This window comes from Salvia hispanica, chromosome 4 (assembly GCF_023119035.1).
Source record: "Salvia hispanica cultivar TCC Black 2014 chromosome 4, UniMelb_Shisp_WGS_1.0, whole genome shotgun sequence".
Taxonomy (NCBI): domain Eukaryota; kingdom Viridiplantae; phylum Streptophyta; class Magnoliopsida; order Lamiales; family Lamiaceae; genus Salvia; species Salvia hispanica.
The window spans coordinates 35,519,063-35,539,025 of record NC_062968.1 but is presented as its reverse complement, the minus strand read 5'-3'; the positions used below and the strand labels follow the sequence as shown (position 1 = coordinate 35,539,025).

The following is a 19,963-nucleotide window of genomic DNA, read 5'->3' as shown; positions in this document are numbered from 1 at the left end:
AAACCCAAGGTTCGCATATTCTGGGTAGCTACCGGCCTTACCCGGTGGACGAGCAAGATGCCGAGGGGCAATACGGGTGGGCTCCTGAAACTGGCACGGGAGGGAGCGCCCCGACGCCACCGGAGGGCGGTTCCAGCGCTCCTCCTCCCCCTCATCGTAGTGTCAGTGTTTGTACTCGTGGCAGTACCGGTGACCCCAACGCCCACACTCCGTACACTCCGGGGGAGATGGAGAAGTTATTCAAAGCCTATTTGGCAATCCACGAAGATGCGAAAACCGACACGAACCAAACCGGGGACAGGTTTTGGTGGTGCGTCTCTCGCCAGTACAATGCCACCCGACTGGGTGGAACCATCGAGCGCATGAGAGTATGGTGCGCAATGCCATCGGAAGAGCCAACGATGATATCCAAAAATTCCAGGGGTATTACCTACAGGAACAACGGTCGACAGACAGAGGCACGAGCGAGGTCGACATCATCACGAGCACCATGTCGACCTACCAATCAATTCAGTACAAACCATTCAAGCATCTCAACGCTTGGCAGGAGGTGCGTCATCATCCGAAGTGTAAGGGAGGCGTTGAATCCTCCTCCAGCTCCTCTAGCAAACGGTCGAGGTCGGTATCCCTATCTGACGCATGCGAGGATGAGGTGGCTAGCCAGCTTGCCGCAGCTCACTTGGATAACGCTGACGCCAGCCCGAGCAGTTCACAACGCCGGTCGCCAGAAGGAAACAAGCGACTGCCAACCGCTGTCGCGCCGCGACTCCAGCCGCAACGCGAGCTTCCGCTCCCTTTTGTACCGCCTCCACCGCCCACCAACTCGGTGTGGGCCCTTTTGGGTCAAGCCAATATGGCCGATACGTCTCGGATGACTCATGAGCAATTTGATTCACATCACGCAACAATACGAGCTCTCCGACAAACATTGGGGATATTGCCAACGGGGGTAGTCTTCTTTAAATTTCCACGAATGTATTTTTTAGGATTTAATTATGTAATTTTTAATTTGTAGGACTTTAATTATGTAATTTTTATTTTTTAGGATTTTAAGTATGTAGTAATTTTTATATTTTTGGATTTAATTATGTAATTTGTAATTTTTTAAAATTTGTAATAGTAGTTCAAGTATTTTTAATGCATTTTAATATTATGGAAATGTTTTTAGTAATCGAAGTATTTAAACTGAATAATAGAATGATTAGACCCTTGAGCATGCTCTTGCATAAGCATATGGACGTGGGTGTTGTGATTTTGCGGAAGAGTAGTAAGTAAAAAATTAATAAATGTGGTCTCGGACCCACATCCGTGCTCTTGCCAAAGAGTATGGATGTGGATGCTCTTAGTACTCCTACTACTGAGTGCTAATATGGTCTTTTTAACATTAAAGAAATGTAAATGGAAAAAAAATAGTAGTAATTTAATGCGTTAAATATCCTCATTACGCTTTATGTATCCAAGAATTATAGCCAATATGTCATATGATTAATGTTTTGAATTAGGATTTAATTGAAAGATATTACATGCGATTAGTATTTTTTCCATAATGTTTTGAGTCTTTTGACAGTGAAACTAACAGCTCTAATTATCAAACCGTCCCCATATATCTGTTCAAGTTTCCAATTTCTTGACGAATTTTGAGGAGTTGTTAAAGTTGGCATTGAGGATCATGATTTAAGCTTTGCTGGATTATGGATTAATGAAAACGCTTTTATATGGTTTTGTTGTACCCTCCACACTTGCTACCGTATGTGATGTGATCCACTTAATTAAAGATTATACAACTACTCCATCTTACTAAAACAACATTTTATTCTTCTATATAAGGATCAATTTTGAATCTCATTCTCATTCAAACTCATCATTTAGTCCTTGCAAACAAAAAATGTCCAACAAAACAGCTATAGCTTTCCTAGTAACACTCTTGGCCGTGATGGCAAAGAGCGGCGCCGTGGCCCCGGTCCTCGAGCTATACATGCACGACATCCTCGGCGGCAGCAACCCGACAGCCCGGCCCGTGACCGGGCTCCTCGGCAACATCTACAGCGGGCAAGTCCCCTTCGCCCGCCCCCTCGGCTTCCAACCCCCCAAAAACGGCGTGGCCATCCCCAACGCCAACGGCGCCATCCCCACCATCAACGCCAACGGCATCCCCCTCGGAACCGGCCTCGCGGGGACCGCCTTCGCAGGAATCCCCAGTAATAACAACAACAACAACATCAACACGGCCCAGCTGGGGCCGGACGGGCTGGGGCTGGGGTTCGGGACGATCACAGTGATCGACGACTACCTGACGGCGGCGCCGGAGCTGGGGTCGCAGCAGGTGGGGAAGGCGCAGGGAGTGTACGTGGCGAGCTCGGCGGACGGGTCGACGCAGATGATGGCGTTCACGGCGATGATGGAGGGAGGGGAGTTTGGGGATAGCATCAACTTCTTCGGGGTGTACAGGATCGGGAGCACGATGTCGAGGCTGTCGGTCACCGGGGGCACCGGGAAGTTTAAGAACGCATGCGGTTTTGCGGAGGTGAGGTCGCTCATTCCGGCGGGGCAGCATGTTTCCGACGGGGTGCAGACGTTGCTCAGGATGACTGTGCATCTTACTTACTGATACCACATTGCATTGTTTTAATTGTGTGTATGTTTGTATTGTGGAATTGATGATTCTTGTTTTCTGTGTGCGTTTTATGATTTTCCCTAAACAAAAGTGGTGCTAGATTTGGACACAAATATTTATACATATCGTGGTGGAGTTTGCATTTGCCAAAATGGGAAATGACTAGTTTTTGAGGATAAAGCCAAAATGAAAAACATGTTAGTATGAATGAATAAGATACTGATATTTTCAGGTAAACACTCAAAAAATAAAAGCAACAGGTAAAGTCGTAAATAACGAGTTAAAAAAGGGTAATAATGGAGATGCGGGGTATCGATCCCCGTACCTCTCGCATGCTAAGCGAGCGCTCTACCATCTGAGCTACATCCCCATGTTGTATGTGTTGAAAGTCAAAGTTTAAATATTATCAATGTTTATCGTCAATTATACTACTAATAATCTTATATTGAGTAAGAAACCCATTGTAAAAATACTAGTAATATCTTCAAGAATTAGTATTGCAAAATAATTTGGATATCTTATTAACTAGTTTAAATCTACTCTTGTAGTTGTCGGGTCGGTTAATGAAAATTTGAGAATTACTTGCACATGAACAAGCTAAATATTGCAGACCATGACACTTCCACACACACATCACACTTGTGTACTTTAATCAATATGTAGTACTATATAACTTTGACCATCTCTAATAATACACAAAATCTCATTTTTTATGCAAAAAACTTCTCCAGTTATATTATATATTGTTTTCTACAAACAATACCAAATACGAGTATGCATTGTAGCTACTGTAAATAATTTGTGATACGTACATTTAAAATCTCTACATATATAAAAAGACATTTGTCTAAAAATCAACTAATATACTTAGACAATTTTGGCAGAAAAATAGAGCTTTATGAAGTGAGTGGGTATCCAGCTAAAAAGCATGACATATAAATACTCCATTGGCTACTAAAACTGCCTGCAACAAATTTGGGTCTCCATGTTTTATGTTATTTTGTGATCCATATAGGATATATCCTAAACAAAGTTGTGTTCCAAGAATTGATACCAAAACCAGAGTTTGAGAAAAAATGATTATTTTCAGATCTTGGCTGACTTTCCCCTTTCTCACATAGAGGAGTTTAACCACATTAGAGCTTTGGTAAGACCACGAGTAAACCTATAAGAAGCGATGTCTTCCTGAGTACACATGCTAGTTTGGCTTATCAATTCTGTGTGTAGAGGATTCCTTCTTCTTTACTATAGTAATTATGACTTGCTCTTGGCTCTTTTTTGCCTCACTTGCTTTGACAATATCTTCTTTTTTTTTTTGTTCTATCCTTACCTTGTTATTGGTAGCTTTAGATGTTGATATTAGTTTCATCCAGGTTACTTTTTTTTAATCTTATTATACTGTTATTGTTATGCTGATTTTATATTCAACTTAAACTCATCACTATCCCAAATCCTTTGGATATTAGTATACATAAAAACTCCATTCATCAAAATTATTACTAATACCGGATAACAGATATCAAGGCTCAACATAAAGTTCCAAAATCTTTATCAATTTAATCCTTCCGTCAGCTATAAATGCGTAATCATATGCTGACATTGAACAAGAAATAAATCCAAAAATTCAACCAATTTACCGATGGGGCAAATTTATCTAACAATCCTTTTGAAGCAGACAAGAGCAGCAGCAAAAGGCAACTGCACCGAATAAAGTCTAATAATGTATTGTCAGCCCTCTACTTGATATACTGAGAGACCCATTTGAAGCCATCTCCGTAGCCCATCTTGCGCACAATGCTGCACATGAACACCTCGATCGGACGAACGTTTGAATCAGTAAGGTTTACCTTGCCTTTGCCAGTAGTGATGCCGTTCAAACCCAAGCAGTAGCTCAACTCATCCTCAGATGCAGCATAAGGAATATCAATCTTGTTGCCCAATATCAAGAATGGAACATTTGCCAAAGCATCGTCAGAAAGAAGAGCATCCAGCTCTTTCTTCGACTCTGCAAACCTCTCCTTGTCATAAGCATCCACCAAGTAAACAACAGCATCCACCTTCTCATCCAAAAGACATAATTAGCTACCACAGAAACGCACGGATTCAAACATTGAGTTGCATTATGTTATACTAATACATATTTGAACCATGTGGGTGAGTTAATCAACTTTTGCCAAGATTTTTGAGCTTATTGCTATAGGAAGTAAAAACGTTCAGTCACTCAACTTTTCTCCAAATTATTAATATATTTAAAAGTTGCATCCTTAACCTCTTTGTTGCAGTATCAAAAAAAATAAATCCAAATTTGACCAGTCTAGAACAGTTTACTCTAAACTTAAGTCCTTTTTAAACTCATAACGTGTAACAACTTCCTTGAGATAAAGATCAATCATAGAAAATTTTCAATTTATCAGTGAGAAACATATTTTTTCCACGAAAAGTTGATAATATTAATCCACTAATCCATCAGCAACAAAGAAAATATCGATCAATATCAACCAATATAACAAATATGTGACCATAGTTCATTATCAGGTTCTTGAAGTTTTTCCTATTTCCAACCTAAAAGTACTTAGAACTCATATCATTTACGTATTAACTTTTTTCCTTCAAGATAATGTCCTTCAGAATAATAAAGAAGAGTTCGGTTGAAGTATAATTGTAACATCTTAAAGCAATCAAAGTACTTTTATCAAGCTGCCATTTTTCAGTTGAGCCTCCAACAAATTAAAAAAACAAGCAGCAATATTCTTCTGGGACTTGGAGGCCAATCTTATAGAAATAGTATTAAATTAAATCCTTGGATCACAAGAAGGATTAGCTTATGGACTGAGATCCCAAACAAGATATTAACCAACGAAGTTTGCTCTTGAAGTAAATAAGCTTCATTTCCACTTTGAAACTCTATTCTATTGTATATAAAAGCACAGTATATCAGAAAATTTTTTGTCCGCTTAAGCACATAAGAGGAGAAAAAATCACATTTCTAGCTTCCTCGATAAGGATAGAATCCACGTCTAACCGACGAGCATCATCGAGACTCACTAGAAAAGGATTCAATGTAAAATGATGCTCTATATATTAAGATACAAACTTATTTGTAAAAGGTCCAGTATTTGCATATTTGTAAAATGACGAGCATCATTAAGAATACTTGCATATTTGCATCTATCGAGAATCAATTACCAAGAAATCCTAACGATTGATCCATTCATTTGCTATACACAGAAATCACCAATAGAAGAAGAGTACAATACAAGAAGGAAATAATCTTAAAAATCATGAAGACTAGGAACTCAAGAATACATGCCATCAAAGAACACGAGACTGAAAGGAAAAATTTGGACATGTGGTAAGCTATGACACCAGAGAAATATTGTGAACAGTTGACAAAGAACAAAAAAAAAAACATTTGACAAATAGCAATAGGAACAATCGACAAAGAACAACAAAATTCATCACTGGGATGATGATGATGGATATTAGTTTTGGAAAGGTTATTCATTGGCATAATTATCTTTGAAAGAACAAAAGAAACATTCATCGCTGGGATGATGATGATGATAGATAGATAGATAGAAGTTTTTGGAAAGATCATACCTTGGCATAATAATCTTTCCACACTCTGCGTGCAATTTGATGACCGCCCAAATCAAAGGCCTTAAACTTGATATTCCCAATACTCAGCTCCTCTGATGTTGGATGCTGAGTTGGCTGATGCTGTACCAATCTCTGCTCATTTTTAACACCATGAGAATTTCAGTTTAATTCTAAAGTCAGAAAAATGGCAGGTAAAACTCAACTTTGATCACACTGATATATTCCACTTCACAATGAACATTTTAGATTAGGACGGACACCGAGTAAATCAGGAAAACAATTCTCCATGAAAGCAATAGCAAGAAGAAATTATGAGCTAAGCAATATAATTTCAGTCACACATCTGCAACCTGTAATGGAAATTTAGGCAACTGAATGCAGTTTCAGAGGGTCTTCCCACATCTGTTTCACAATGTTGGTCCCAGTACTGCACTTCCAGATAAATGATTTAATTTAACTATCTTTGGGAAGGGGTGCGATTTATGGATAATTCACAACAGTTAAGGTTGAAAATCTAAATCTGCCAAAACAAAAACTGAAAATAAACTTACATACTAACAGTTCATCCCCACCATGAATCCCTAACCAAACATACAAAATGTTCGATTTCATTTTTAAAAAGTCAATGATAAAAAAGTCGCTCATCATCTGATCTCGATTGATTCACCAAAATCTGTAATTTCGCAAAAATATCATCGAACGAGGACTCATTTCAATTCTAAACGCCAGAATCATAATCCCAATCAAACAAATCAAACTAAAACGGAAACGAAGGACACCTCGTCTTTCAGCATATGCAGGAGAGTGGTTTTGCCCGCATTATCAAGCCCTAAAAAGAGAATCTTCCCCTCTTTCTGCCACAAACCGAGCGATGCGAGCACTCCATAAAACCAATCGAACAAGAACATCTTCGGATCTTTTTAGAACAGGTGAGTTCGCAGCTGTATACTGACGGATTGATCCAACCAACTCCGATCGAAGAATTAAAACAAAATAATCGATCTGCAAACAAAGAACCGCTCGCAATCTGTCGATTGTGTAAACGCCCGCACTCCAAATTCCCTTGGAGAGAGAAACAATGTTGCGCTGTATCAATTTAGGAGAGAGTGAACGAGACAGATGGTTTTGAGATTCAAAATCTTAATTTATTTGGTTAGGCGCCGCCATGATTGTTGCCCACTTTTGGATACAGTATTTCTTTGTTTTATTTGAGGGCATCTACTGTGAATCGAATTTCCATTTTTTAACCGTCATATTAATAGGAGTATGTTATATTAAGTCTTATAACTGTAATGCTGCAACAAATTTTCAGATCTATTTAAGCTATACTTCACTTTTTCATTTATTTTTTTATTAATTTTCAATTTTACATGCATTTATTACCTACTCACATAAATAATAGAAAACCAAAAATTAAATTGGTTAAAATATTACCTACTCACATATAAAATATTACTATCAATAATTTTATATGAAATTAAATAATATTAATTGTTAATATATTTATATGGAGTATTATTCATTGAAAAAATATTACACAACTTAAAAATTAAAATCTATAAATATTATTCTAATAATTGTTTTTTAGATTCCATAGTACTATAATTTGGTTTAGGTAAATCCAATTAAACCCATTAGTTCCTTAATTAAATAAACCCATTTAATTAAGTGACACAATTAAAGGACGTGGGTGTAAGAGTAGTTTCTTGATTATCATAATCAAAACCAAACAAATTTTTTTTTTTACTACTACTACTTTAGTTGGAAAACAAAACATGTGATATCAGATATAGATTGTTTTCCTAACCCACAAATCAAATTCATCTACTGCTACTACTACTACCATTTAATTTTTTACTCCCATTATCAACGTAGTCCGTCTTCAATCTCTTACCAACCACATGACTAACCTAATACAGTGCAATACACCGAATATAATTTAAAATGCCATAGTCAGAACACGAGGGAGGACAATTTATATCGGTTGAAAATTCATGCAACACAAATGGATGAATTATCTTATTTGACTGATAAACCGAGTTCCACAAATTCATACAACAAGCTGATGGCCGGCTTCGACGAATTGAATTCCCTTAGCACATAAAGAAAGTAACTAAAATGTTTGTTTACAGATCCAAAACTTTTATCATAGCACCTTCATAGGAACTATTAGAGACTCCAGTAAAATCGAAGACAAGCGCAATAATTTGTAAGAGAATCCATTTCAGCATTTCCTCTCCATGATCGACAGCTTCAAAACCTTGAGAAGTCACGTACTCTAATAAATTACAACAACCCAAGAAACCTAAACGGGGACTGGCTCAGCAACTGTTTTAGAGGCACTGAGTTTAACCTGCATTTACAAAAGCAAGTGGAAGTATGATTATTCTCCGAAGAAGATATTTACAATGAGACTTTGACCCTCAACGAAGATGCACCATGAATTTATGGAAATCAGTGTCTATTCTTTAAGCAGATTATCTTAATGGAGAACAGTAGTCATCTAATGTACCATTGAAAAATCAGAGAGGGCTTCGGTTCAGGAGTTAAGAATGGTTTCCCTTTTACCTGCAGTTTATGTTTGCAAGTGCATGAGGAGTCTCACTAGCTAGTATTTTGTTAATTTCTCGCCTCCCCAATATGAAGGGTAGGAATGAACTTATGCTTTAGCTAAGAATGGTTTTTCTATGCACTTGTGTGATGTTAGCTATCATAAGTATAGAATTACACAGCACAGACCTCCTGTCCACAAATTTATAAAGAAGAGAAACCAAAGGGTTACCTTTGCTGATTTAAAGAGTTCGTCCAGTACTTCAGACAAGGTTGGATGTGCATGCACAGCAAATTTTATGTCCTGCAATGTAAAGTAAACAGCTGAAACTAAAGGCAGATAATTCAAATTGAATCTGTTTCACCATGATTTAATTTGTTCTTGGTGTGGTTGGAAGCAAATAATGGTCATAGTCTAGTTTTCAACATTTTCTGGTGATCATACACCTCATTGCAGAAAAAGTAAATTTTCAAGAAAGGCTCAATACAATCAAATAAAGTATTAACCATGATTAGTTATGAAACGAGGAGTCTGAAAAGATAATCAATAATAAACTTTGTACAAAGCCATCAAGTAGGTGAATTTTCTGTCCATTTTATTTTATCCTATTTTTCAACTGTAAGACATTTTCTTGCTTTCTTGGCTACAGTTTATGCAGTTGGTATCTTACCTACAAGGCTCTTTATAATGACTAGTAGGTTGCATTTTATAGTTAAATATACCTGTATATGAGTTCCCATAGCAATGGCATTAGATGCCTCGTGTATGAGATCTGCAGCATGTAATCCAAAGATATGAACCCCAAGGATCTCACCGTTGTCAGGCCTGTATATCAACTGTAAAGAAAACTGGATTCAGTATTCATACCACATTATATTATACATCATTATCTAGAAGGACCAAAAGGAAATGTAGAGTTCACTATCAATTTTCTTAAATCAAACTCATGCAGAGGAGGAGGATACTTTGTAACTTAACAAAAGATTCTTCTAAAAAAGTGTATCACATAGAGGGTAGTGTTTGCGATTTGTTGATTCGTTTACCAACAATCATACTGAGCTTAGATCATAAGAATCAAATGAACTAAAACTGAAGAAACTTATACTATGAATTATGTATTACCTTGGCCATTCCTTCTCCTTCGTTTTCAGCAAGGGCTTTTGTGTTTGCTTTGAAACTTGTTTTGGCTATGCTTACTTCAAATCCTTCCTTTTCAGCCTTTTCTCTTGCTTGAGGCTGAAAAAGCAACAATCAATATTTGATTTCTTTTATATCATGCTTTCGAGGAATTAGGTGAACATCCACTGTGATACGCTCAGGAGAAATAAATACTTCTTTCTTAATAGAATAATCCGTCTGTGAAAAAATGTCTCATTTTGCCATTTCGGGATGTCCATGATTTAAAGTCTCATTTGTTTTTTTTTCCATTTTAGGTAAAGTGGACCCACCATTCAATAAATCAATAAATAAAAGTGTGGTCCACATTCCACTAACTCATTTCTCCATTTTTCTTCACAAAATCAAACAATTTCTTAAACTCACGCGGAGTCAACATGTGACTATAAATGGCAGACAGAGACTTACCTCTTATTCTGTCACTATTACACCTAAAACTACTCTCTTATAGCCTATCCAGATTAACATTATATTACACCAGCAATCAGTCGGGCCACTCTTTGCAAAAAAAGAAAATGACTATGGAGCATTACTGAAATTGACTAGTATCACCCTTTACATAATATTTACTCCCCGAGTTAAAGAAACAAAAGGTACGTGAATGACTAGGAGCTAGTTTCACATATGAAGTGAAGGAAGTATCTGAAATAGCTAGGTAGTGTACTGCTATATTCTGCAGGATCTGAACACCAAGTAAGAAGCATTGACTAAAAGCAATTTGAGATGGAAAGACATACCTCAGTCAATCCTACCATACTGATTTCCGGATGGGTGAAACATGCTGCTGGAATGCTTAAATGGTTCAGGACATGGCCGTTCCCTGTAACTTGCTCAACAACTGAAACCAATTCCAGATGTTACTGACAGATATAAATGATATGCAAAATTAAATTGCTTAAGTTTCATATGAAATTTATACCAGATATTCCTTGTGCACTTGCTGCATGGGCAAGCATCATTTTCCCATTAGCATCCCCAATGCAATACAAATGGGGAACCTAACAAGCAGAACTTAGGGTGAATAATAGGCACATCATAAATACTTTTGAACATAAAAAATTAGAAAAATGAACTGCAGACTCACCAACTTCCCATTTGCATCAATAACTCTCATGCGCTCATCAACAGGGACAAATCCACGTTGTGTTTGAACATTAATCTGGATTTCGAAGTAAATATAATTTAAAATATTAGCTTTTACATAGTATATTTTAATTCATTTTTGCAATGATGATACAATTTTAATGGCCAATTTGACTAACATTTTCCAAACCAAGTCCTTTAGTGAATGGAGCCCTTCCAGTTGCAATAAGTGCAGCATCTACCTGCAGGTACACATGAATATTACGTCACACTTTCAATTCCAAATAGCAGTAGTGACAAAACAGATAGAGAAGACTAAAATTGAACAAACAAGCACTGGCATACAGTAGTTTTCAATTTTTCATAGTTCAATTATATCAGGTGAGAACAATCTAAAAGATTAAATGGGAGATAAGGGGATTTAGCACTTCAGATAATAATTTGCAATATATGACATATAATGTTTCTTCCTTTACATCTCTTTTCTCAGCTTACTAAGTATTTAGAGTTTTATATTAATAATAATTTAACTCAGCAGCATTAAATTGTTACCAAGGAAATTCAAGTGCAGAAGGTTAGAATTTATATAAGATTTACATGCCCAGATTCCCCTGAGATAGATTTCTGAACATTACCTCCAGAGTTTCCTTTGGCTCCTTTGTCTTTGCATCAATGAGCTCTATTTGTACTGGCTTTCCATCTTTTGCAGGAGTGATCTGTACCACGAGTCAACTTCATAAAAATTGAGCATGGATGTACGAATTATTTTATTTGTCTGTACATAAAAGTAGAAAATTTTGACTGGTAAGCCACCTTGCTAGCAAATACACCAGTGTAAGAATCAATCTTGCGAGGATTAACGAGAACTCGCTGAGCTAATTTTCCAATCTCCGGATCAAAACCCGGCATGATTTGATCCAAAGCTTCAACAAAAGTAACCTGTGAGATTCAGCAGCAATGAGATCATCAATGTATTTACAACATGCAAATAACCTTAAGGTATAAAAGAGACTGCTGAATAGGTCTACGCTTAGGCACAGTATATGATCAGGATTGGTGGTCAGAACTCCGGGGAAGTAGAATTATCAAGAAGCCGTAAAAAGAAATCTACTGCCCTAACCAGAAAAAATCTAACACTACTAGTATAAACAGTCTAGATTCAAAATAATAGGGAAGATTAAACTATCACACCTCACTTCCAAGTGCTGTGTACACATCACTAAACTCAAGCCCAATGTAGCCACTTCCAACAATAGCTATCCACTGAGGAACAAATTCCAGTTTAAGAGCATGGTCACTGGTAATTACTGTCTTGCCTGCAGTCAATCGATATCAAGCATGGAATGACTAGTGATCAGCACAAATCAGCCTAAGATAGGTGAACAGAGGAAAATCTGGCAAAATAACTTGAAATTAAGATAAGAGCAAATATAAATAGCAGAAAAGCACTTACCATCAACTTCAATTCCCTTGGGTACTAAAGGAACAGAACCAGTGGCAACTATTATGTCTTTTGCAGTTATAATCTTGTCTCCAGAATCTCCTTTTCCAAATTTCAACTTTTGTGGACCCTGAATATCGTTTGAGTATAGACATTTTAATGTAGATTATATAATATAGTTTCTATTAGTTATAAATATTAGAAATGGGCCACTCACCCCTTAAAAGGGGGAGGGTTATCCACACTTATATAGAGAAGCTAGGATCATCACCAAGCCGACGTGGGACAAGGATTTGGAGAATTTAACACGCCCCCTCACGTGTGGGCCGAAAATGACATCGGACTTCCATCACATGGGTAGGCAAGAGAAGAGATAAAGAGATAAACCATCATCGATTTGGGCCCTGCTCTGATACCATATTAGAAATGGGCCACTCACCCCTTAAAAGGCCTCATAAGGGGGAGGGTTATCCACACTTATATAGAGAAGCTAGGATCATCACCAAGCCAATGTGGGACAAGGATTTGGAGAATTTAACAATAAACTATAGAGAATTTCTAAATATACATGACTAGGATCTCCTGGGACTGAAGATATGGACTTACCAAAATTGTGCCAAACCCTGTCAATATATCGACACCAAGAGCTTTCATTGAGTTGGTCAAGTTGCCTCTGATCTTTGAGGCCAAATTGTTTGCATGGTCAGCAACTTTCTGTCTGTCATATCCAGCTGCTGCAACCTATATTATTTATTAACACAAATTGATGATGAGTAAGTTCGTGAAACCTGGCCCAGAAGGGAGAGAACCTTGAACAGAAAAACTTACATCTATAACTCTCATGTTACGCAGATTACATAAAATCTAGGATGCACTAACTAGATATTCAAATTTGAATGCCACGTCACAAGGGAATTAAGGGTTATTACAATAAATTTAAGATCATTTTGCACACATTTCAGTGTTACAGGAAAAAGAAATACCTGCAAACCAAAAGACTTCATATGTTGTTCGTTTTGAAGCTCTCGCATGCGACCACTGACAGCAAGAAGTGCTTTAGAGGGAACGCATCCTCTATTGACACATGTTCCTCCAACTACATCCCCTTCAATGATAGCAGTTTTCAAGCCCTACAATTCATATAAGTTCAAGATTATTGTCCAATAACCAGAACATTGCAGTGACTGGCATCACAGTTATCATGATACAAATCATGAAAGAAGTTATCATATTCAAGATGGATATGCTGGAATTGGCTATATCTGCCTACTTAACAGAACCAATTAGTTCATGTGGCAATCGAACAAAAGAAAATGGTTTGAATAGAAAACACAAAAAAGCGGCATTAATCTGATGGGAAAAAAAACAATTTACACAATCGCTCTTTATAGTTTGCATTTGAAATAATAATACCCTTCCTATATGTATGCATATTGGCCATCAAACAGAGAAAGATAACCCGATTTTAGTTTATTGTATCAATTTTTCCAGCATTAGATCACAAATGTCGAGAAGGTAAATTTAAAAATGGTGATAGAAAAGTCGTATATAACTTATTAATATCCATGAAACAATTCTTCCACCAAACGACATTGCATATATATTGAATTACTAAACCGCAGGCAAACCAAAAATGACGCAGCAGCAGAAACCGAAAGGAAATCTGAAACAGAGCGCAACTGTCACAGACAAGTAAGTTCACCTTCTCAACAGCATGAAGCGCGGCGCCATGGCCGCCAACTCCAGCTCCAATAATCACGAGATCGTAGTCGAAGGCATTGGACGAGGGCGCGCCGTTGCCTTTCAAGGCCGCGAAAACAGCATTCAAATTGGAATGCTGGGAACGCAAATTTAAGGTAGTCAAGCGCAAGGGCGTCGCGCCAGGGGAGGCGTCGGGGCAGAATGCCTCTTTCCGGAGGCCGCAGAAGCGGAGCGAGCGCGGACAGGCGGCGGAGGATCGGGGGATCGGGGAGGGAGAAGAAAGGGAAATAGAAATGGCGGACTGCATTATTGGAGAAGGAGAAGTATGCGATGCGCAGTGTGTGAAGGAGGCGGGGTGGTTTTAATGGGGGAAGGTTGAGGCAGCTTTGGGAGATCCGTTGAGGGGTGGCGGAGTTTGCTATGAGTCAGCTCAACTAAGCAGCTTTTTCAATTTTTACAAATATATCTTAAGTTGTCTACATAATTATTCCAAAAATTTCTTAAATATCAGTTCTCAAGTGAATATTATGCATGAATAAGCCTTTAGATAAATGAGTACTACAATTCCAATCGTTAATGAATTTTAATATCATGGTCCAGGGATGGTTCTTAAATAAACGGGTAATATTTTTCAGATGCAAGTATTGTTTTAAGGTATAAGTCTTTGATATCATAAGCTAATAACATAAGCTAATACCCAGAGGTTGATATCAAAGGCTTATATCCAGGAGCGGATTCATAAATCAAAAATCGTGGGGTCGAACCAATCAAGATTATAATATCTCTAAATAAAAATACGTACAGGAATAAAAAATCGTGGGGTCAAACCGATCAAGATTATAAATATCTCTAAACTAAAATACGTAAAAATATAAATACCACGATCTTATGCTATACGAGATAGTTGGCTTCTTCGAGTATCCATTTTCTAAAATTAGGAATAGTGGCAAACACCTCTTTCTCGCTATATACGGTCAAATTGTCGTTCAACCAGCCATCTCCCATCCTATTTCTCAGCTCTGACTTCACAATTTCATTGCAGAAAACACTCTTTCAACGGATGTTGTAGCTACTGGTAAAAGTAAGACCAATTTTATCAATCGATAAACCAATTGAAAAATCTTATCTTTCATCGTTTCAACAATCTTCTTTGAAAGAGTTCACAAATCTTCAATATCAGAAAAACGTGTATCTCTTCTCTTCTTACATCACTCACGAAACTTTGAAGTTGTTTAGTTAACAAGTTAAGCTCCATGGATGAACAAATTTATCGACATTGAAATTGGAGATTTCTTGGATCAAGACATGTCATACACTCGAGCAGGTCTTGTTAGAGTTTGTATACTAGAAATCACCTTTCGAGTGATTGAATACTGTTAAAACTCTTATTTTATTTTTCAATGAATAAAACAGATTATTTTTGTCATAATGTTGTTATGTTTTACATTTAATGGATGTTTATTACATGTTTAAATATATAAGTAACTTAACAAAGTCTAAGTCTTTGTTTTAGTAGACTGGTTGTGGGCGACGTTCACTTTAAGGTAACACGGTCAGTTCTGAACAAAGAAAAATAAGTATTTCACAACCTAGATAGGCTTAGACTACCTATCGTGAAAGATTGCAAGTCAGTCCGATTCTTTCTAAGCCTTACCGAAATAAGATGACGTTGGTGTGGTACAACACTGAATTGGATCTAACAGCGAGACATGTCTTTATGCTATCTACTGAAAGACGAGGTCTTGATAATTATTATTTCTTAATCAATGTACGTTAACATTGAGCATACAGTATTGATTATGCACTACTTTGACTTACCAAACGGTGCGGGTTTTACGCAACCCAATAAGCCTGGTATATTGGGTAGTGGTGATTAATATCTAGCGGTGCTAGGATTGCTATTATATTGAATCGTGTGCGAAGTGAGTCTCGTTTGATAACATCCTCAAGATGAGCTTGAAATAAGGTTTTATTATTCGGAACCTAGCTAGTTGGAGTTTTATTACTCTGTGAATAATAAATAAGAATTTCTTGTTGAGTCCATTCTTGGAGTTAATAAGATATTAATTAATTAAGTCCATAGCAGACATTAATTAATTAATGGATGTTTCTATCTTAAGCGCTGGAAATAAATAACAAACAATGGAAACCCGGATTACTTATAATTTTGGATTTGGATGGGAGTGCAATATTACTTCTGTAGTGGCTGCTCGTAATATTCCAATTAAAAACTTATATTAAATTGGGGTGCAATTTAATTAGATAAGAGCAAATTGGAGGAACCCATATCCAAAGCCTTCCATAGATCTCTGTCTGAGCCCAATATGTGACTTAATATAAATAGGAGAATAAAAGAGACAAAAATCACTTTACTTTGAGCATAAAATTTCGTCCCCCTCTCTATTTTGAAGAGGACGAAAATTTCATCTTCCTCTCCTCCGTGAGATATGTTTTTCGTCTTCTTTATTTAAGTCCTAGTATACTGGTGAGATCAGCCCACCCTGATATCAGTTTACAGTTCGGGAACCAGACATAAGATCCGTAGTTTAGTACTGAAGATCTTCACGTGGAGAAGGCGCTAGCTATCTTCGATTCTTTGGAGAATCATCAAGGTAAAATAGCTGAACCGTAGAAAAGCATGTTTTAGGTTTTAATTAATTTAAAGCATGATTTATTTGAGTTATGAGCATGATACATGTGATAATTGCGCGAATAGAATTTGTCTAAAGAATCGACGAAATAGATCTTGATTATCTTATTTATTTGAATTGTTTTTAAACGCACGCTTCCGCTGCCAATCCCGACTCAGAAAAACGATTCCTCATTTCTTGACTAATTAAGTCACCAACCTGATTGTGAAAAAAAATTAAGTTAGGAGTTAATATCAAAGTTTAAATAAATAAGAATATTAGTTATCAAAATACCTGATAAAAAATTTCAACACGATAATAATGATAGTTTGTAATACTTTGTCCATAATTCTTCATTCGAATTCGTCTTGGAACAATTTTATCCATGTTAGGAACATCAATTTCACTTGCCCAGCAAAATGCTTCCACTTCTTGCAAGAAATCATCCCATCCATATTCTCGAAATACTTGCAAGTCCTCTTTCACAATCACTATCAAATTTATTGCATTCTGATAAGGCTAATTTCATGCATCGGTTATGTGGTGAAAAACACTTTATTTTGCTGGGTCTAACGCAGTTTTTAAGCCAGGTGTGTGAAGGAGACGCTAGATCCAGGAAGAGCTGGAGACAACGGACTAGCAAAGGAAAATGAAGGAAAGTGAGCAAAATTGAAAAGAAAAAAATGGCTAGAAGAAGGAAGTCAATAGCTGAGGGCAACAAAGACTATTCATACCTCGCTGGACCCACTTCAACGCCTATAAATAAAGGAGCATGCAGCACACGCCAGAGACATGATTTTTGCTCTTAGCTCACACACTCACACACACACTTGGGAAATGGGAATTCTGGGATAGTTTAGGGTTTCTAAGGGGTTCATCTTCGGCGAAAGTCAGTGGTAACACCGTCCTCTCGGAGGGCGAAGAAACAATCTGTTTTTCATTCAGTTTTTCGCACTCTTATTGTGTCGAACTTCATTTGTTTTGGAAGTCGATTTGGTTGTTGCTACTTATCGATTATCTATGTATTTAGTTTATGTCATGTTGGTGTTTATCTTGTGTTGATTTACGATTCTGAGTTTTTGTTTGAGGTTTTATTTCGGCAGTTGAATGTTATTCTCTGTATTGGATAATTCTGTGCTTGATCTGGGAAAGAGGTTGTGGATCTGAATTGTTGTTGTTGATCGGTGGTTGTTTGGTGAATCTGTAGCTATGAATATACTTTTGGTCGGAGTTTGTGTCGGATGCTTGGATCCGGAGTGGATTTAGCATCCGAGGTTGAATCTGAACAGGGGAATCAAGTTGTGCATTGATTTCGAACTCTTTTGCTCTCTTTTCATTTTACTCCGTCTAGTAGCCGTAGATCTGCTTAGTTTTTAATTGTTCTTCGTTAAATTGCTTTAAATTCAGTCTGCTTCGTTTTCGATTCACGTTCCATCTCTGTTTCTAATGAATTTTTATGCAAATAGATTGGAGAAGATGATGTCGCTGTTAGTTAGTACTTTAGTTAGTTGTTTTCCAGCTTTTCATCCGTACTTTACCTTTTCAGCAAATGGTCCCCACCGTCAGTTTATTTCCCAGGTCTAGGTAATTTAGGAAATAGTTTCTTAGATCTAGTGATTGTCTCGTTTTCCGGTTTTCATGCATGATTTCTGTTCTGCCTAGATCTAGTTGTTAGCGTAGCAGATTTCACTCCAAGTTAGTTTAATTTCCTCAACCCAAAAATGCGTGGCAGCAGCCAACCCAAAAATAGTCCCGAATCCTTGAGCATGCTTTATTACGCATTCATCTCTGTGGGATCGATCCCTACTTCCCTGTGCTAATTTTAGTATACGTGGTTGAGGGTTTTTGAAGCGATATTCTATGTGTCCGACGACCGAGATCTTCCAACGATCCGTGAGTTCCTAGACCTTGTGATCTAGTGGATTCGCTGGACCTAGGAGACTTGTTATTCCTTTCTGTGCACACAGTACTTAGCAAATAGCAGGCTTCAAATGGCGCTGTTGCCGGGGATGGATGGCGTTAATTGTTTATGCGTTTGAGGATTTGGTGTAAATAGTTTAATTTCTGTTATTTTGTTTTTCTTGACAGTTTATGAACACGGGCTTCCATTCTGGAAGTTGGGCTAGTTCATCTGGGTCAGGAAACGCCCGATACAAGTGGCAAGTCAAGGAGTCTACGTCCACCGTCACTACCAGATCAGGGTTAAGGACAGTAGACCCGTTTCCGTTCGAATCAGAAAGTGAGAAGGAGTGGAACTCGTCAGGAGAAGAGGACCCGAAGTCGTCCACAGAAACAGAGCATTCCGAGACCGAGGAAGAGGAAGACGTGAATATGGCACATTTAGTGGATCCCGATCCGGAGATAGGTTCACTCACCGCGCATCTAGACGGTGAGCCCGCCCATGCCATAGTCTCAAACCCGCGCCGGAGGTCTATCGATATCAAGACAAATGTGCTCGGGGTTTTGCCCACATTCTCTGGACGAAGGAACGAATGTCCTTACGAATTCCTAAACGAGTTTAGTAAGCTTTGCAGCATTCAAAAGAGGCCCAACGAGGCGATTGAGGAGGACTACCGCGTGCGTGCAGTCCCGTTTGCCCTCAAGGGGAAGGCTAATACTTGGCTGTTGAGGCTCCCACCAGACTCGATCAACACATGGAAGGACTTCAAGCTGGAGTTCTTGGATTATTTTTTCCCGTCCAACAAGACAAACACCTTGAAGAAGGAGATCCAGGAGTGCAAGCAAGAATATGATGAGTCTCTGAGCTCTTATTGGTCCCGGTTCAAGGGACTGTTGGATGCTTGTCCGAACCACAGGATGATCGAGGCAGAGACTTACTATCTGTTTTACGAAGGTGCAAACCCTGAATCAAAAGACTTGATGAATTCCTCGAGCGGGGGAAATTTTACCAAGAATAAAGCAAGTGAAGCCAGAGAAACTTTGGGAAGATTGATCGAGGCGAAGAAGGCCTATGATAACCCGCGGAGCATTTTGAGAAGGGGATCAGCCAATGCAGTAACAGAGCAAGATGACAAGAAGGTGGAAGACATGATAGATAAATTGGAGAAAGCACTGCTGAATGCAATTGAGAAGTACAACCCTCATGCTCCATCGGAAAATGAGAAACCCCCTGGTCCGGAGGAAAGGCAACTTCAGCCTTATTATGG

The 19,963-nt window shown here is 38.0% G+C and overlaps 3 protein-coding genes and 1 non-coding gene across 4 annotated transcripts; 1 reads left to right on the top strand and 3 right to left on the bottom strand.

Annotated features, from left to right (window-relative positions):
• The first annotated feature begins 1,865 nt into the window (after window positions 1-1,865).
• Window positions 1,866-2,672, top strand: LOC125220161 (dirigent protein 16-like). Its single transcript, XM_048122309.1, has one exon. The coding sequence runs from the start codon at window positions 1,886-1,888 to the stop codon at window positions 2,606-2,608; it is 723 nt and encodes a 240-aa protein (XP_047978266.1). The 5' UTR covers window positions 1,866-1,885; the 3' UTR covers window positions 2,609-2,672.
• Window positions 2,673-2,911: 239 nt separating this feature from the next.
• On the bottom strand, window positions 2,912-2,984 carry TRNAA-AGC. Its single transcript has one exon. It is a non-coding gene; the product is annotated as a tRNA-Ala (tRNA).
• A 1,156-nt stretch (window positions 2,985-4,140) lies between these two features.
• On the bottom strand, window positions 4,141-7,382 carry LOC125223084 (GTP-binding protein SAR1A-like). Its single transcript, XM_048126052.1, has 3 exons — window positions 6,994-7,382; window positions 6,215-6,346; window positions 4,141-4,671 (listed from the first exon to the last, which is right to left on the bottom strand). The coding sequence occupies exons 1-3, from the start codon at window positions 7,120-7,122 to the stop codon at window positions 4,351-4,353; spliced, it is 582 nt and encodes a 193-aa protein (XP_047982009.1). The 5' UTR covers window positions 7,123-7,382; the 3' UTR covers window positions 4,141-4,350.
• An 827-nt stretch (window positions 7,383-8,209) lies between these two features.
• LOC125185625 (dihydrolipoyl dehydrogenase 2, chloroplastic-like) lies at window positions 8,210-14,594 on the bottom strand. The gene is made up of 15 exons (XM_048082182.1): window positions 14,168-14,594; window positions 13,449-13,595; window positions 13,072-13,206; window positions 12,478-12,595; window positions 12,216-12,340; window positions 11,838-11,963; window positions 11,660-11,740; window positions 11,204-11,266; window positions 11,026-11,100; window positions 10,861-10,939; window positions 10,679-10,779; window positions 9,888-10,001; window positions 9,488-9,601; window positions 8,997-9,068; window positions 8,210-8,567 (listed from the first exon to the last, which is right to left on the bottom strand). Exons 1-15 carry the CDS (start codon window positions 14,471-14,473, stop codon window positions 8,520-8,522), a joined length of 1,704 nt encoding a protein of 567 aa, XP_047938139.1. The 5' UTR covers window positions 14,474-14,594; the 3' UTR covers window positions 8,210-8,519.
• Window positions 14,595-19,963: the final 5,369 nt, after the last annotated feature.

Coding starts and splice junctions, on each gene's coding strand:
- LOC125220161 (XM_048122309.1), top strand. CDS start 1,886: ATGTCCAACAAAACAGCTATAGCTTTCCTAGTAACACTCTTGGCCGTG.
- LOC125223084 (XM_048126052.1), bottom strand. CDS start 7,122: ATGTTCTTGTTCGATTGGTTTTATGGAGTGCTCGCATCGCTCGGTTTG. Junction 6,347..6,993: donor TGCATATGCTGAAAGACGAG/GTGTCCTTCGTT, acceptor AAAAATGAGCAG/AGATTGGTACAGCATCAGCC. Junction 4,672..6,214: donor GGAAAGATTATTATGCCAAG/GTATGATCTTTC, acceptor TTGGATGAGAAG/GTGGATGCTGTTGTTTACTT.
- LOC125185625 (XM_048082182.1), bottom strand. CDS start 14,473: ATGCAGTCCGCCATTTCTATTTCCCTTTCTTCTCCCTCCCCGATCCCC. Junction 13,207..13,448: donor TGAAGTCTTTTGGTTTGCAG/GTATTTCTTTTT, acceptor TAAATAATATAG/GTTGCAGCAGCTGGATATGA. Junction 11,741..11,837: donor CTGGTGTATTTGCTAGCAAG/GTGGCTTACCAG, acceptor CTCGTGGTACAG/ATCACTCCTGCAAAAGATGG.